Source organism: Carettochelys insculpta, chromosome 12 (assembly GCF_033958435.1).
Source record: "Carettochelys insculpta isolate YL-2023 chromosome 12, ASM3395843v1, whole genome shotgun sequence".
Classification (NCBI taxonomy): domain Eukaryota; kingdom Metazoa; phylum Chordata; order Testudines; family Carettochelyidae; genus Carettochelys; species Carettochelys insculpta.
The window spans coordinates 18,270,418-18,288,355 of record NC_134148.1 but is presented as its reverse complement, the minus strand read 5'-3'; the positions used below and the strand labels follow the sequence as shown (position 1 = coordinate 18,288,355).

At 40.0% G+C, this 17,938-nt stretch overlaps 1 protein-coding gene across 1 annotated transcript in view; it reads left to right on the top strand.

The window, feature by feature from the left end:
* The window catches only part of MYZAP (myocardial zonula adherens protein), a 77,725-nt gene extending 62,360 nt beyond the window's left edge, over positions 1–15,365 (top strand). The window contains exons 11-13 of the mRNA XM_075006831.1: positions 8,433–8,516; positions 9,513–9,613; positions 11,910–15,365. Of these exons, the coding sequence (XP_074862932.1) occupies positions 8,433–8,516; positions 9,513–9,613; positions 11,910–12,018 (294 nt within the window). The 3' untranslated portion in view covers positions 12,019–15,365. The remainder of the gene's footprint in view (positions 1–8,432; positions 8,517–9,512; positions 9,614–11,909) is intronic.
* Positions 15,366–17,938: the final 2,573 nt, after the last annotated feature.

Genomic DNA, 17,938 nt, shown 5'->3' with positions numbered 1-17,938 from the left:
ATGGTTTAAATTTGATGATTCGTGCAGGAGAAGTCAAGAAAACGATTTTTCAGAGAGGATTGACACAATCTGTTTCAGCAAGGAAGGGGATTCGAGGAGGTCATAGTTGCCAAAGTGAGAGAGGAGTATGGTCAAGTATTTTAAATGATGGGATACAATGGAAGGGTTGGATTTTCTAAGTATTGTGGCAAGAGACGTGCAGTTTGATGATGATCTGAATGTATGGTGAGAGAGTTAAGATATCTTGACATGCAGGAGAGGGAGTATGAGGGAGTGGTCAGTGACAAAAGAAAATGGGATAAGATTGCGATCATTTAGAGGAAAAAAAAATGGCTTTGGAATAGCTATATTAAAGTTGAGTTAATGACTAGCCATCCAGGATGATGTGTAGTGTAAGCAAGCCTGCTTGCTTCATACATGGAGTCCAGTTGTTTGTTTCCAACAATGTGCATCCCCTAATGCAGTGAGGCTTTCCGCTCTGATTAGGATCTCTAGGCTCTACTCCAGGGATTCCCAGCCTATGGTTTGCGACCCAAACGTGGGTTGCCATTAGATTTTCTAAGGGTCCCCAGCAGAGCAGCTCCTAGCCATATGTAGCTCTTTAAAGAGCCATTTGCCGCTCCTCCAGCTCCCAGTCCCTGCCCTGCTGCACTGACATGGAACTCAATTTAATTGGTTTAACAGCAAGCAGGAGGGATCAAGCCATTAAACCAATTAAACTGAGACCCATTTCAACGTGGCAGTTCGAGAACTGCCTGTGCTGCAGGTGGGGAAGGGAGTAGGAGGGCTGGGGGAAGCCATGCGGAGGAGGAGGTGGCGGAGGCCTGGTGAAGGAGTGGCAGGGACAGTAGTCGTGCTTTGGTGAAGTAGGTGGGGGGGTGTTTTGGGGCTCTGAGGGGTTTGAGCCTAGGGTGTGGGGGTAGTCTGGGGCTGCAAGGGGTTTAAGCCTGTGGTTGGGGGTCAGGCGATTTGGGGCTGGAAGGAGTTTAAGTCTAGGGGCTGGGGAATGGGGTTGCAAATCAAGATTAATGAACATTTTTTTTCCTGGGGAGAACCTCTCCCCCCCCAGATGTGAATTACCTTGGGTCACAAAGTCACACTGAATTGTCAAAATGGGTCAGCGTCTTGAAAAGGTTGGTAACCACTGTCTAGTACAAATAACAATGTTGGCAAAATAATCCAGTATGCTTGAGAGGCTAGACTCTGTGTAGAGCTGTTGGTGGAAACTGTGAGAAAAGAAAAGAAGATCTAGGTTAAGGTATAAGGGAGTAAAGGCAAGTGCCAAGGTAGCCCTGTGGGACCCGCCCCCCCCCAAGAAGGCTATACCAAAATAGCAGTCAGAGAAGTAGGAGAAAGGTGAAAGGACAATGGCATGAAAACCAATTGTGCGGCCTGGCTCTCAAATAGAGAGCTATCAAAATACTGGAGGCTAGGTAAAGACCTAGGATAAGAATGGCTTGGAAGCTTCCAGATCTTAGCTAAAAAGCATCTCTTAGGCCAGAGGTCAGCAACCTTTCTGAGGCAGAGTGCTGAAATTTGACCTTTTGACCACTATGTATGGTCAGAATGCCGGTGATACTTTTTAAAATCACAAATAGTCCTGCTTACAACTGCTTCATAAAATAAATTAATTAAGATGTTCAGGTAGTGGGTGGTAGCATTAGCTGGTCTTTTGCCAATCCACAGGTGATATGGCTTTGAGCAAGAGCCTGGCTGCATGGGGGCAGGGCTGAGCTCTTGCCTCATGTGCTGATAAAGATCAATTCACTTGCCATTCTTGGCGCACATGCTGGGGGTTACTGACCCCTGTTCTAGACCTTGGTGGCAGCACTTTCAATGGCCTGTAGAGGATCGCAGTGGATAAAGGAGTGAGCCTGAGAAAAGGATTTGAGGGTTATTTTTATCCCAAATGGCTCCACTTCTCATCCACACCTTTCATTGTGGATAATTCTGTCAACCTTCCTGTCAGGCTGTCAGACTGATTATCATTTTTACCTTCTCATGCTGCTTCTCTCTCCGTACATATCTGCTTATGCCTTGATCAGCCTGATAAATCCCACTTCTTTTTGCAAAGCGTGGAGACTCTGACTTCATGGCTTTTTGGTCTTTTTCCCCATATACTGTGTAACTGCTTCACATTGCCATTACCTCATGGCAGAGATCTTTGTGTTTGGGGGGAGGTTGGTTTTTTTGTAATGCTCTAAATATAACTGTTAGTTTTCATGATTAACTGGTTGTCTAGTTCTTTGCAAAATGTAAAGCACTGTAGAAGATTGAAGTATTACTGCTGTTTTTTTTAAAAAACATTTTACTAGAAAGAATGCATGTATGAGCCAATACCCTTGTTACATTCTTCACTTTCACTTTATTCAATGTTACGTATGTCAACGTACTGTAACATGTACAGTATTGTGTTTGCTACTTTATTTAATACATCTTTTATACTCATCCAAAGTTGTTGCTTCCTTTCCTTCGATTCATTTAAATGTCACATCTCATTATCAGGGATAACATTGTCCCCTACAGTTTTTATACAATCAAATTTGATGGCTTTTTAATGGTTTTTTGCAAAATGAATGGCCATAGAGTGGGAATTTAACATCTATGTCCAAAATGTAGTGAGTGGCCCTCTAATGGAGAATTCTGCCCAGGAGATGAGGAACTCTAAATCCACTGTCAGTTTATGGACGAGGCTTCAGCAGTTCCATAGCCCCTTTGTAGTGGCTCCTCCAGCTCTTGGACTGAAGTATTTGTCAAGAATCTGTCTCCTTGAAAGAGCCAATGTACTGCAGGCTCACTGGCTACATTCCTGCTCACCTTCCATGTTACCCTATGTGTGTTTGGTACAGAGAATAGCTCTGCTACATTGAGATAGATACCAAATATTTGTACGTCTGTGCTACTCTGTGCACACTGTGTGTGGCTTGTCCACTGCTGGGTGTGTTTCACCTCTTTTGGGTTTGGATCATTTTAGTCAACATAAGTATTGGATTGAACGAAATGTCACTTTTCTGTAGTATAGAAAATGTCACTGTTACAGGATTGAGGAGTCAGGTGTTTAGCGTAACAATTCACTGCCAGTGTGATCCACGTGGTCTAATCAGATCCTCTATGGATAATATGGGGTAATATCTTTTCTGCTGCAAACAAACAGCACAGTCCTCCAAAAAACTGGAGGAAAGGATGAGTAGAAGTGAACTGCAGCCATAAAGCCATATTAAAATGAGCCAAAAATTTTACTGTTAGTGTGTATAGTTCAATCTCCAGAGCCCTTAGTGACTCCTGCCTTCAAACATAAATGCAGTAAATCTGATGCCAAATCAGAATATTATGTTGGAGGGAGGTAGGAGAATCCATCAAGCTTTCCATCTTTGTGTTCCATTCTGGAGTTTCAATACCTAATTTTAAATCTAGCATTTCCATTATTATTCTAGGTATAATCTCCCTAGGCTATTTTTGGATTATTCAGATCTGTATTTACAGTGTTAACTGTGCATATGTATATGTAAATGTATATGTTGATTCCATTTTAATCAGACTACATCTAGTTGTACCTGACAATGTGATACTGAACCAGCCTCTTTGCTCAATTTTATCTTTCAAGGTCTATAGGATCTGAATTATATTCACTCTGTGTAAACCAGTAAAGTGAGCTGTTCTGAAGGATAGAGATTAAAGCCTTAGTTGGCTTTCAAAAGTCTATGCTGGTGTCTAATTATATTACTACTCTAAATAAAACATTTGATTTCTGAATCAATTAATTAATTAAATTAATTAATTAATTAATTATAACATCTCCTAATAACAGGATCTGCCTCAATAAGGACAAAATTGTCCTTTCACATAGCAGTACTTGGTTTAAAGCCATACCTTTTGCTTTTCGCTACACATAAGCGTCTCTGATACCAAAATGATTTCCTTCTGTGCACTGAGGGGGAGCAGAATATTAATGCCAAATACCAGAATGAAAGAACAATTTGTACTATATTCTACTTTCAGAATTGGTGGACTAAACCCACTTACAATAAAAATGCTGTCTGAACTGTAATTATAATTATAGCATTAAACACAGCAATAATTAAACCCCTGAATCAATAGCTGTCAAGTGGCTGCAGGTGCTATAAACATTAATTTTCTATAAAGATATGAAAGCTGAAAACATCACTTAAAATCTTGTTTCAAATAGTAATGCTACTGGAACTATATTTTAGCCACAGAAGGATCTGCTCTTCAAAGTGAAAGACAGATACCGGAGCACAAGTGTGAACTGAAAATAAATCCCTTGTCTGCAAAGCAATGGATGAGCTGGTCATAGCATTTCTTCACTGCTATGTATTTATCATTTAGTAGAAAAAATTACAGTATGGAATTTACTTTTTACCTTTATTTAAATAATAACTGAATTGGCACCTTGTTTTATGACACATTTATTGAAAAATATTGAAATTCAGATCAGGCATGTCACTTTTATTAATATGGTATCCATAGAGGCTGCACTTTTTTATTATCGTCTTCAGAAATCTTTTGCTCTGCATTTTTTACATTTATCTGTGTTTTACTCTAACCTTTTCCTGGTTCTTTCTCTTTAGAACAGGCTTTTTTTTTTTTTTTTTTTTTTTTTTAAACCTCATTAATTTTTATATTGGTTTGCAGTGGACTTTTTGTGAAAGTGGTCACAGTATTTAAAATTTAAATGGAAGTGTTCAGATTATTTTCCTCTTTATCAGAGATTTTTAATTGATTATTTTCAGATATGCTGGACAGTTTTACATCGGAGGGTGTTTTAACCAGTTTAATAATTTTTTTAAAAATAAAAAAGATGATATGAAGAGAGAGAGAGCAAGCTGTCTGGGCTTTTGGAAATTTTTTTACTTTCATGCCTTTCCATGATATTACCTCAGACTTCTTGTCTCTCCAGTGTACCACAGTGACAAATGGAAAATTTAATTTTTCTGAACTTAATTTGTCTTCTGATTGGCTGGCTGTTTTTAAACGTAATTAATTAAATAGAACATTGCTGCACTTCCATGAAAAAAAAAACATATATATATATATAAAAAAATACCTTTTTCGATAAAATATTATATGTAAAGGTCATGGCCGTTCTGCAGTAAATTCCAGTTAATGAGAATTTTATAGAAAATGCCTATTTTTATTACTCAAAGGTATTTTTATAGTTTTCTTGTGGCAGGTTATAGGCATTCATATGTATATATTTTTTTCTTGGCTCACAGCCCAAAGTGTTGAATTTAATTGTGAGGGAAATGTGTTTAGGTTTTTGTGCCAGGACACATCCTGTTTTGCTGAGTGGCAGCTTCTGTATCACTCCCCTTCCTTCATCTGAACAATGATAAGTTGTATACGAGGTAGCAGGTCTAAAGAAGAATCTGCATCCATGACTTGTTTCACATGTTGTGTTCCAGTTCCAACAGATAACAGTAAGATCACTTACAGGGCTCTCCATGAGCAGAAGGCTGTACCTACATGCAGAAGTGGGAACAAATGGGGCAAAGATTAGCTAGAAGTCTGCTTTGATATCTGATCCTGCTTCTGTGGAAGTCCAACATCAAAATTCATCCTGACTTCAGTGAAACCAGAATCCAGTTGTTGATGAGATCTTTTGATTTTTAAATGGTTTAGTAAAGGTGGACTGGGATTTAACTATCAAAACAAAAAGCAGTCAAGTAGCACTTTAAAGACTAGCAAAATAGTTTTGCTAGTCTTTAAAGTGCCACTTGACTGCTTTTTGTTTTGAGTGTATAGACTAGCATGGCTTCCTCTCTGTTACTATTCAATGGGATTTAACTGTGTAGGTACTGACATGACTGACTTTCATGTAGAGTTCTGATGCTATTGGCTATCAGTTTTCACCCCTTTTGCTGCACATAGGAAGTGGCGCGCACCCTTTTGAAATACAGGTTGAACCTCCATAGTCCAGTACCCTCAGAACCTGATTGATGCCAGACCAAAGAATTTGCCAGACCACAGGAGGTCAGTATTGTCTGGCAGTGTTATCAGCATGTCCACTGCTTACAGGGCTCTCAGAAGGCATTTAGGATAAATTTAGAGCTAAATAATATCACAGAGAGCCAGGACTGCTGGCTGTAAACAAACTTTATGGAACTGCAGAAGACTTGGTCACACCCATGATAAGTGGACATTTGGCTAACTACAATCATGCCAGACCACAGATGTTGCCGGACCAGAGAGTGCAAGGCTAGAGAGGTTCAACCTGTGCATTCTTTTGAAATGACAATGTTTATGTCAATTATGTCTTATATAAGAGAGGCACCATGAACTCAAATTCCAAAATAGTTTGGAGAGACTTATTGAAAATCAGAGAGAAATAGATGTGTAAGCTTCAAAAAATAGATTTAAACAAATTTTAGTTTTAATCATCTCGTGGAGTGGTTCTAGTAAAATAAAACTAGTCAGCATCCCTTTATTCCTGCCATTAAGGAATCCTTAGGCAGTTTAGAAAATAGAACTAATACTTGTTATGTCAATAGGACTAATAATGTCTCTTTGTTCTTAAAGGAGTCCAGTCTGGTGGAATAAGTCCTTTATAACTAATCACATTAGTGTATTACAGGTTGAACCTCTTTAGTTCGGCACTCTTTCATCTGGTAACATCTATGGTCTAGCATGATTTTAGTTAGCCTCATGTCCACTTATCATGGATGTGGCCAAGTTTCCTGTGGTCCCATAAAGTTTGTTTATAGCCACCAGTCCTGGCTGTCAGTGTTCTGTGCTGTTGTTTAGCTGTAATTTGCCCCAAATGTCTTCTAAGAGCCCAATAAGCAGTGGAAGTGTAGGTAATGCTGTCCTCCCATGGTTTGGCAAATTCTCTCATCTGGCATCGGTCAAGTCCAGAGGGTGCTGGACTAGAGAAGTTCAGTCTTCACTAATGACCTAAGTTTCAGGCCTAAAGAGTGTAGACAATGGCATTTAATACAACTTTCAAATCTGGAGCAACTAAGTAATTCATACACTTTAAATGTAGTTAGGTTTTGGTTTTGCATTGTAGTAATCTGTGTAAAGTGTTTGAATATCACTTTTCATATACGTGTGGTAAGTACTGGAAAACATTAATTTCTGTGTCTCTCAAGCCGCCTCCAAAATTCTCTATACCACCGTGTGCTACAGAAATTGGGTATCAAAACTATCACTAGCACAGCTTAGCCACATCATGAATGGATTTACAATGATGTTTTAAGGACAGTCCTTTTTTTGTGCCAGTACTCAGTACTGGTACCCAGCCCCAGCTGCAAGATCCCCAGCTGGGTGTGGGGAAGGGCGGGGAGCCAGCCGAGTACCAGCTCCCCTTTTTTCCCCACAAAACCCAGCTCTGTTTAAGGATACTTAATTTCTACTGTAGTGGCACTACTAGTTAAGCTGAAACTGTTCTTGAAAAATGTAGTTTCTATAATGTATGTGCAATTTAACTGTCTTTGATCACTTGGTGCTGAATGTTTTCATGCTGTCTCCTGTGCCTGCAACTACATTCAGATCATATTCACACAGGCACAACAAACAGCGCCCCCTTTTCTCCTTTAGATTCTCAGAATGTGCTTTGCAAAGACTTTTGTGGTCAGATCTTCAATATTGTCTACTCCATTTTGTGTTCTGGCTGTTATACTAGTGTTCTGTTCTAAATAATGTACCGATCATCTTCAGTGGAAGTTACTTAAGCAATCAGGTTAACAGAATTTTTTAAAATATTCATTTACAAAAGACAGTAATGGACATATTGGTCAAGGCAAGCACAACTTGGCAGGGGGTCAAAGAGGGAGACAAAAGAGGCTAATGGAGGCCACGTGCTCAGAACTAGACCCCCAGTTTAAGAATAGCCTTGAGCCAGCTATCAAGGACACTCAAGGAACTGGTCCTCCCCTGGGGAGCTCTGTGGTGTCCTGGTTATCACTGTTTCTCTGCCTCACCCATTGCATTGGTGGTTGGGAGGGATGTGTGATTAAAATTTGTGATAGTGGCTCTATATTATGCAAGTATACTTACTACTCAGGGGAGATCCTCTTGCAGCTGAGTAAATCGGCTTTGGGACAAGTTTGCACAAATTGAATGGTGAAATGTTGCCCCAAGGTAGGGGAGAAAGTGAAGTTAATAACACTATATTGATGTTAATGTTGTTTCCTACATAGTGCAGAAAATGCCACATGACTGTTGAGGCGGCCTTTTAATATAGTTTTATCATCAACCTGACCAGCAACTGTTGGTAATGACTTTTCCCCCCAACTGTGAACTATCTAAACTGATCTTTTTGAATTCAAACTGTTTTGCATATATGCATAGTCTAGAACACAAAATACAATATTAGCTGCACACTGAAATCAGATGAGTTTTGATTTTCTGTTTATGGCATAGTCTTTTTTCACCTCTTTGCCTTAAAATTGTCTTTTGTTTTTCTTTCACAGATCGAAATACTAAAGAAGAAGATCCAGCAAAAGGAATTGTTTATAATGCAGCTTCTAGAAAAAATCTCTTTCTTAGAATGTGAGGTAAGGACTTAAATTAGCTTTACTCTTTTAAGGGTTAAAATTGTTTTGATGTGTTTTGTAAAAAATGTTTAACTTAGACCCATGCTTTCTGAGATTTTCTTTTTGTAAATTCACTGGAGCCACATTTACATGAGCGGCTTTTCTTGGCAAAATTGGACTTTTGTCAGAAAAACCTGGGGAGCGTCTGCACACAAAATGTGCTTTGACAGTTTGTTGACAAAACCCAGCACATCTGCCGGCAGCGTTATACCTCTCCTCGTTCAGGTATAATGGCTCTCTCAATGGTGTTCTGTCAACAAAACAGCTGCTGTAGACATTCTGGGACCCTTTTGTTGACAGACAGGGCTTCCAGTTCACTGGGCAGACATGTTTGTAGCACTTCCAGTCAGCTGTTCTGTCAAGAGAGGGCTGGGCAGACTGGCTGCTCTCTGTTGACAAAGCAGATTGTTCCTTCCTTCTGCTTTTGTATGTAGACTCTGTCGACTGAGGTCCTAATGAGAAATCTCTTCCGACAGTGATGTCTGTCAAGAGAGGCTTCCCATGTCAGCATGGCCTGCATGTAGTAACTAATCTTGAATATGGAATCTGAAATAGTTGTGACATCATCTCTTGGCAGTCACTTGATAACAAGTAGGACATCTTCATGTCACCCTCCCACTTGTGACATCAGGAATGTCACGAATGCATGTGATAAACAAACAAACAACTTCACACTCTTGATGAATTTCTGCAACACTCTAGAGAGATTTTAAAAAGACTAGCATTCTGCATGTAGGCTATGGATTGACTTGTGTTTTATAATCACAGGAACTTTATTTCCCAAATATAAGGGAATGTGTACTCTAATATTTTTGAATACTGATGAAGAAAGCCTAAAGCTGGACTTTTTATACTTTCTTTTAATTAACATGTTAGTTAATTGAAATCATGTAAATGTATTTGCCTTCTGGGAAAATGCAACTTGAAAAGATCATGCAGAAAATCCTTCTTTTCCAGAATAAAGAATTACAAGACAGGTTGGACTACTTAATGGAAACACAGCCAAGGACTAGTGTAGAAACAAGAGAGATTGGAATAGGATGTGATCTTCCATCCAGGTATTCAGAGCTTCCACTAATTTATTGGGAAGGGTTTTCTCTGCCAAAAATCACTCTGTCAGTATAGAAGCATATGGATTTGAAAGTTTATATCTCTGCCAACTGTACTTTCTCAAGAACTCGGTAGTTTAATAGTTAATGTATTTTTATTAATGTTTTTTTTTAATGCAGAGTGGTGTGTAGCACAGAAATGATACTGAGCATTGACTTAATTTCTGTCACCAACAATGAACATGTTTCTTTCCTTAAAATTATGGAGCATGGTAGAGGCTCCTGGAGTATTTAACTACAAAAGGGCAAAATGAGCAGATTGTTAAATTTAGATCCCTGGTGTTCCACCTTTTGGGGAAATATCAAAGAACTGTTCTTGTGGCCTATTGGAAAAGTAGTGTGCAAGTTTTCCTACCAGGAGTGCACCAGAACATAACAGTCAAACTGTAGCACTTCTCCTGGGTTGCATAGAACAGTGGCGTCCAAAAGAAATTCACCACCCTCTGCTGCCCCGTCCTGCAGCCAGGCACAGCCCACCCCCCCAATCCATGAGGCTTATTCCCCCGCCCTAGAAAAAGCAGGGCCGCTGCTGGACCCACTCCATCCTAGCTACCAAGCCACACTGCGCTGCTCCAGCTGCCCTGTGCCAGCCTAGCTGTCCAGCTGCCTCATGCTGCCCAGCTGCCCTGGGCCATGCTGCCTGCCCAAGCCACTCAGCTGTGCCGCCTAGCCAACCCAAACCATGCCGCCCCCCAGCCCCAGAGCCGAGCCACTCAGCTGCACCACCTAGCCAACCTGTGCAAACTGTCCCGGCTTCAGCCAGCTGCAGGAGAAGCTCCCTCATCACTGCTGCCGCATGCTTGTCCCCCCAAATGGTAGGGCATGTGTGTGGAGCGGCAGGAGGTGTGCCCTGTGTGCGTGACTCTCCTGAGCCGCATTTGCCACATCTGTCTGTGCCATTCGCCACGTGTGGTGAACAGACAGTGTATTGAACACTACTGGCATAAAATATCTAGTATGTTAGGCAGTACTGGAATTTGACGGCAATTCCATAGGCCAGATTGGGCTCGTGTTTTGTCTTCTTAACATATATGGTCTGTCATTAAACACACAGGAATCTTATTTAGGAAATAACTTATTGTTGACCACTGTTTGCTGTAACAGCTCCTCTGAAAACTATTACAATATCATTATTAAGGTATTAACTGTAGAACTATGTACCTGCAGCTATGCAAATCCTGTTCCAAATGGTGAATCCTTTTGAAAAGCTGAGTAGTGGCAGTAGAGCCTTTTTAAAGGCAGCCCAACATAGTTACTGGCGGCGCATGGATCTGCATAGTTTTATTTCCACATCTTGAGCCTTCATCTGAACTGCTTTCCTTGCTTTGAGGGGAAGGATATCTTCATAGCCCATTCACATGGACTGCACTGTCTCTCTTACATACTCCAGTGGAACCTTGTTATTTCTGGTGTAACCAAGGCTCTGTGCACTTACGTTACCAAAGGGATAGAATTTGCTGAAAACTCACTTGATATAAAAAAGCAATAATTGTCCATGAGCAATAAACCCCAATAGTTTGGGCATTTTTAAAATACCCAACAGTACACTAGTCCATGTTAACAGCCCTGTGAAATAAATAATTTTGAGGAATGCAAATAGTCACATGAAATCAGTAAATTATCTTGTATAATATAATTTGTCCTCCTCATATAAAAACAACCCCATGTCAGTTTTTCAGCTTGTTTGGCAACTTTCAGCCTAGAGTATAATTTAATGGCACCATGAAACTGTTGCTAATGAAAAAGCTGACAAACCTTTCTTTGTGATGCGTCTTGGGGCCCCTTTAGATCTCCAAACAGCCTTTGCCTAGCTCTCAGATTTCCCCCATTCTTGAAATTTATTCTTGACCTCTACCTGGTTGTTTTTATGAAACTACATTTTACAGTCAATTTTATTTTTAAATCCAAATCACTAGTTTTTATGGCTTTAGGGAGACTCAAACATGCTAAATGTTCTAATGCATGATTTGTTGATGCTCACATCCCAAACCTGCTAATATGTGGCATAAGATTATCAACAGTTCTTTGTGACATTTAAAAAGATATCTGGTATGTTTGTAATGTGTGTTAGAACTTCAAAGATAAGTCTAATGTTTAAATGTCTAAACGTGGTATCAAAAAGAACTTCCAGGACATGACTTCTTTGCAGTGAAGTTTATAGCCTTACTGGCCAAATTGATATGTCAAGCAAAACAAGTGTGACCCTACAGAATTTAACACTTAAAATGTCTTTCTCCTCTCTTAGTGGAACAGACTTCAACAACAGAAGGTCTCCTGAAACCTCAAAAATTGTGAGGGCATACACACCATTTAAGAGAGTCCTGGAGCTTAGTACGAAGAATAATATATCTTAAATACACAAGTCAATGCACTCTTTACAAATAAACAAATGTCCTGTGCAGCTTGATGTCCGATAAGAATTAAGCTACACAGCCACAGAGAAGATCAACAGTGGAGAGTCTTGATCAACATTTTCTGTGTGCAGCGTTTTAGTAACTTCATGTCTGAAGTTGCTGTTGACATTAGCATTTTGCACAAGGTTGTGGATGAAGACCTAAGAGTGAAAATGCAATAAGTACTGTTTCTTGTAGGGAAGCTGAATAGTGCAATTGGTCATATTTCACACACATTGAAGGAGAAACTGTTCTACAGTTGTACAGTTTTAATTGTGTGTAAAATTATGTAAAATTAAGCTGTAATTTATTTTTTCAATCTAATATAATTAAGTATAAACTCTGTAATTCCCCGTGAAAGGACATTGATTTGCCAGCCCCTTTTCTTCTTGAACGGATCCGCTGTTACAGTTCCAAGCACTCTGTTTGCCCAGAAAAGGAGCACTCATATCCCACATTCCTTTGCAGAATATTACAGCAGAATTGTGCACCTTTGATAACAATCAAACAACTTGATCCAACAAACACTTGCTTATGAACATATTGATTGCTACTCTCACTGTAAACATTCACTATAAATCTTCACTGTTTTGTTGGATTTAGACAGCAGTTTGTACTACTGTTACCTGTATGAAATACATTCAGTGATAAACATGGTAGAATCAGGACCAAGTCTTGTAATCAAGGCCCTAACATTGGTACTTGGATTTGTTCTTGGTTTCTTTTGCCCCAGAAAGAGGAATGGATAACTACAGAACAGAATTTTGCCTTCAAAGGGCGGTAGCCGCATCTTATTCTTTTATGTGATTTAGGATTTTGATTCAGAAAACTATTTCTTCACACTTTGCCTTAACGTCTCATGACCATTTCCATGTACAAGTAGAAATAACTGCATCTACTTTACCTGTGAATATTTTAATACAGGGATGATTTTTCGCAACTTGTTTATAATCCCAGAGTTTAAAAAATGCTAATATTATTTTAAATATTTTCTTATGGTTTTATTAAAATTAGTTTTTAAAAAGAACAACTTTATATTACAGCCATAGTTGCATTTATTTAAAAATGTACTGTTATTTAATGTAACTCTAGCATTTCATATTTGTACTGGAAGATACTAAACATGCCTAAGTGTTTCACAAAACGAACGTGTTCTCCAGCCTTAACCCAAGATTTTAAACTTTGTTACCAGCAGTAAAAAGAAAGTCAGAGTTGTGTTAAAAAAAAAAAAAAAAAAGTAATCTATATCTAATAAATGCCTTGCATGCTCCCAAGATATTTCTTATTTTTGGATGTTAGAGAAATTTGTCTTGAAATTTCACTTTTTCACTGGCAAATAAAGTAGCACATCTTGCAAGATGGAATCACAAGTGCCTGCATTGGTATGGATTGTTTGAAAGACTTCACAGAAACATTAACTGTTTGAAGCAACCAAAGCAATGAAATGGAGTATCAACCAAGGCACCAGTTCTTCAAGCTTGCATAGCAGATCTTGCTCTGTGTGTGCATCTCCAGACTAAGGGCCCAGTGAATCTGTATTTCAACTCCTGAAAATGTTTATTTTCTAAAATGCAAAGAACAATATTATACAATATTATATTACCTGTAAAATTCAAATAAGTTTTGTTTCCCTTCCATAGATCCCACCATAAATGCAAGTTACTGTGAATGTGGTTGGATAGAGATCTGTATAGCATCTGCTTACTTAAAGTGTTTTTTTATAATCAGTGCCGATATAGAAGTAGCTGTTAATTTTTTCATTTTAAAAAATCCTAAAATACAGCATCAACTTTATACCAGAGAAGGGCTAAACCTGTTTTTCTAGCGAAACAGCACAGGAATCACTCCTGGGAAAAGGCCTGACAACAAGGGCCCCTATGTTTTAATAAAATACGTTCGATAGACCTCTGAAAGGAGGAGCTGTTTTTTTTTATACTGCAACCTAGAGGAACTGTCTTGTGCAGTGCCTTTGAAGAGCCAGTACTCAGCTGGCTCCCTACCCACCAGGCTGCAAGGTGCCAGTAAATACTGTCAAGTACTGTCACTAAACCAGAACTGGTCTTGTGACCAGGTAGCAAGTACACTGAAACTACTAACACCTTAAGAGCAGTGGTAACTGTTCTTTTAACCTTGTGTGGAGGATCTTTCCTTAAATTAAGCTATGGTGCCTGAGACTTGGGCTATGTCTAGATTGCTGCAAACTGTAGGCAAAAGGGATACAAATTGTCTGACCCATTTGTGTATCTTTTGCTGACAGTTCCATCATAAGAGGCTTTTGCGACGTTTGGCCCATCCACATGGGGACAAATGTCGGAAAAAGCCCCTTCTGTTGAGACATACCTTCTTCATAAAATGAGACCTACAGGGATGGCAACGGAACGCTCCCAACTGGTAGATCTCTGCTGACGGGTCTGCAGCCTGGACATGTGCTCTGTCAGCAAAACTTCTGTTGACTGAAGTTTTATTGACAGAAGTCTGCAGTCTACACATAGCCTTGGAGTTCTAGTGGTTTGAGTGTCTGAGCCTGCTGAACTAGGGTTCCACCATCTTATGGTTTTGAAGTTTATCAGAATTATAAATACAGAGTGAGACTATTGGCAGGATCTTCCAATACGTTAGTATGTGCCAGAGAGTCTGGTGAAAGACAAGGTAGGTAAGGTAATCTCTTATACTGTACCAACCTCAATTGGTGAAAGTGACAAGCTTTCAACCTATACAGAGCTCTTCTGATGGTGGTGGTTTTTTTGTATCATGCATATTTGGGGGTGTGTGTGTGGCATTCTTGACTCGTGCATGTGATCATGACTCCCTCTAGTGGCTTATAGCAGCAGCCATTCAGATTATTTCTTAATTTATCCTGATTTACAGCCTAAAAGTTAGGTCAACCCAACTTAAATCAGTAAGGGCAGATCTACACAATGGGGCTAAATTGACCTAAGTTACACAGTTCCAGCTACGTGAATAACGTAGTTGGAATTGATATTGCAGTGCCTACATTGCACTGGGTTGAAATTCTCCTTCAACTTACCTTATGCTTTTCGTTCCTGCGGAACACTTGAGTTGATGGAAGAGCAATCTGCAGTTGATTTAGTGGGTCTTCAGTAGACCTGCTAAATTGATCCCTAGTCACCAAAGTATCAATCTTTCAGTAGTTTAGATAAATCCTCAGGAACGTGAAAAATCCACACCTTTGATGTATTTAAATTGACCTAATCCCAGTGCAGACTGTGCTAAACTGCTGGAAGATGACTTTTGCCATCTACCTAAAAACAATGAGAAGTCCTGTGGCACCTTATAGACTAACAGATTTATTGAAGCATAAATTTTCGTGGGTAAAGACCCACTTCATCATGCATCTGATGAAGTGGAACTTTGCCCACAAAAGTTTATGTTCCAATAAATTTGTTAGTCTATAAAGTGCCACAGGACTTCTTGTTGTTTTTGTGGATACAGACTACCATGGCTACCCCTCTGATACTCCATCTACGAAGTTACCACTTCTCAGGGAAGTGAATGACCTATTCCCATCGGAGAACCCCTCACATCTGCAAGGGTAGTATCTGCACTGACACACTACAGTGCTGCAGCTATGCCACTGAAGGTGTCTCAAGTGTCAATAGCCCCTCATTATGTTTTTACTTTGTTCAAATGATATATGCTTGTGCTCTAACTGCTGAAGATTTTTGCATTGATCCCCACTGATGAATCTGGTGTCCCTGTGGGTGCAGGGCCACAGTTCATTACACAACCACCTCGACATTTTACACAGCAACATGGCTCCAGAAGCAGGGCCAGCCTTACCCATCCAGAAAATATGCAGCTGCATAGGGCATCAGAAATGTGGAGCTCCACTGGGCATTGTTCCCTGTATGCTGAGCACTTGGATGACCACCCAGAAGACATTCAAATGTCACCCAGCTGATTAACAGAGCACCCACAGCCTCAGCATGTTTCTATTGGTGTGGCACATCTGCACATGCCCCAGTGCACATAAAAATTTTTCAGCACATGGAAAAAATTAGAGGAACCATTGGCACCGGATCTCATGTCACTCACATACCTCTTCCTATCCTTGGTCTGTGTCACCAATTTAATAATACTGCCTAGGCCCCAAAATCCTAAGGCCAGCCCTATCAAGCATTTGTTTTGACCATGTGAAGCGGCTGGTTTATTATAGGCGAGCAATCTGCGTAAGTTAGATGTTGGATGAATACTGAATTAAAAGATGGGAAAAGGTGCCTAGTTACAAATGATGTTAAACTTTTTTTTTTTCTGTTAAGTCATAATGGAGCCCAATGCAGTTACATAGGCCAAGGTTCAGAAATGACGTTCAGCTCTTTGGGATAAGGAGGGCATTTCTCAACAAATGGTGTTTGCTGAGAGATTGTGAAAGAATGGGAGAAATGTTGGGCAGTATTTTATTATAAATATCTCAATGAATTTCATTTATGCTATCAAAGGATTTTTTTCTGAAAATGTTACACAGGCCTCTTTAACTCCAAGAAAAGCAAAAAAAAAAAAAAAAAAAAAATATCACTCTGACTGACTGGAAAACTGTACTGGGCTTGCTCCTGAATCACTTGATCTTGGGTCTGCTTTGTAGAAGTTTCCTCTTTAAAATGTATTGTGATGTACACAGTAATTTGAAATATGGATTAATTTCTAAATGAGAAGGACTTGAAATGATGTACTAGTTAAGGACATCTTGACATCTGATATGTTGTATGGAAATCACTGATGAACAGAAAAGATGGATTTTTATAACTGAATTTTGTTCAAACTTGATTGATGAATATTGTCTGGTCTTGATTATGAAAGTGGGAGAGGGAAGAAGAGGAAGAAAAACGTGCATGCTACTCAGAGAACAATTAGAGATTTAGGGCAGATCAGAGGCCTGGAACAATTTTTAGAGTCAAGGTGCTTAGAGACGGTGAACCAAACTGTCAATCCTGTGTGTAATAGAAAGCACTTCAAGTCAGTGAGTGCTGCAGTACTTCTGCACTCCTAGTTCCAGCACCTATGGGTCGGATCCCTTGCTGGTTTTAAATCCAGCATAGTTGTCCACTGTAAGGAGGCCAAACTAGACAGATCTGTGGTGTCCAATACGCTCCGGGTTCAGTACATGTGGCAAACGGGGCAGCGGAGTGTGATTGAATTGTAGTTCAGCGGCTCAGGAGAGCTGCGCATGTGGGGCACCCCTCTGGCCGCTTCGTGCACGCACCCCACCACATGATGGGACAAGCATGTGGTGGCAGCAGCAGAGATGGCCCCTGCCATAGTTTCTGCTCCTTTGGCCCCAGCATGGCTTCTGTTGGCCCAGCACCTGCGGCTCTGTGTGGCCTTGGGGCTCGACGTGGCACCTGTGTCACTGGTGGCCCCAGATCCAGCGGCAGTGACTCGGTGAGTTGGGTGGCATACGTGGGGGTGGGGCATGCTGGGGGTACCTGGCTCTGGGGGAGGGGGAGGGAGAGGGCATTTATTTAGGGCAGAGGGAAGCCCTGTGGCAAATGTGCAAGGATAACAACCACAAGTGTGGTGATCCTTGATTGGACTCCACTGAGATGGATGATCAGTGGATCCTTCTGGCCTGAGATCATCTGTCATACTGTACAAATGCTTTTACATGTCAATATCCTGTTTAGCAAGACTTGTTCAGATAAATGCCTTACAACATTTGGAAATAAGGAGGTTTCTGGAATAGAGAGATCCGCATAGCTAGGTCATATAATGTGTAAATGTAAATTACGTAATTTTATTTGGATTACAATACAGTGCTCATATCCTATATTCTTTTTAATTTAAACCATGTTAGCTGCCTATCATTTTAAACGTGAAAAAAAGCATTTTGGGATTCAGTTTGCCACATACGCTGTATAAATAA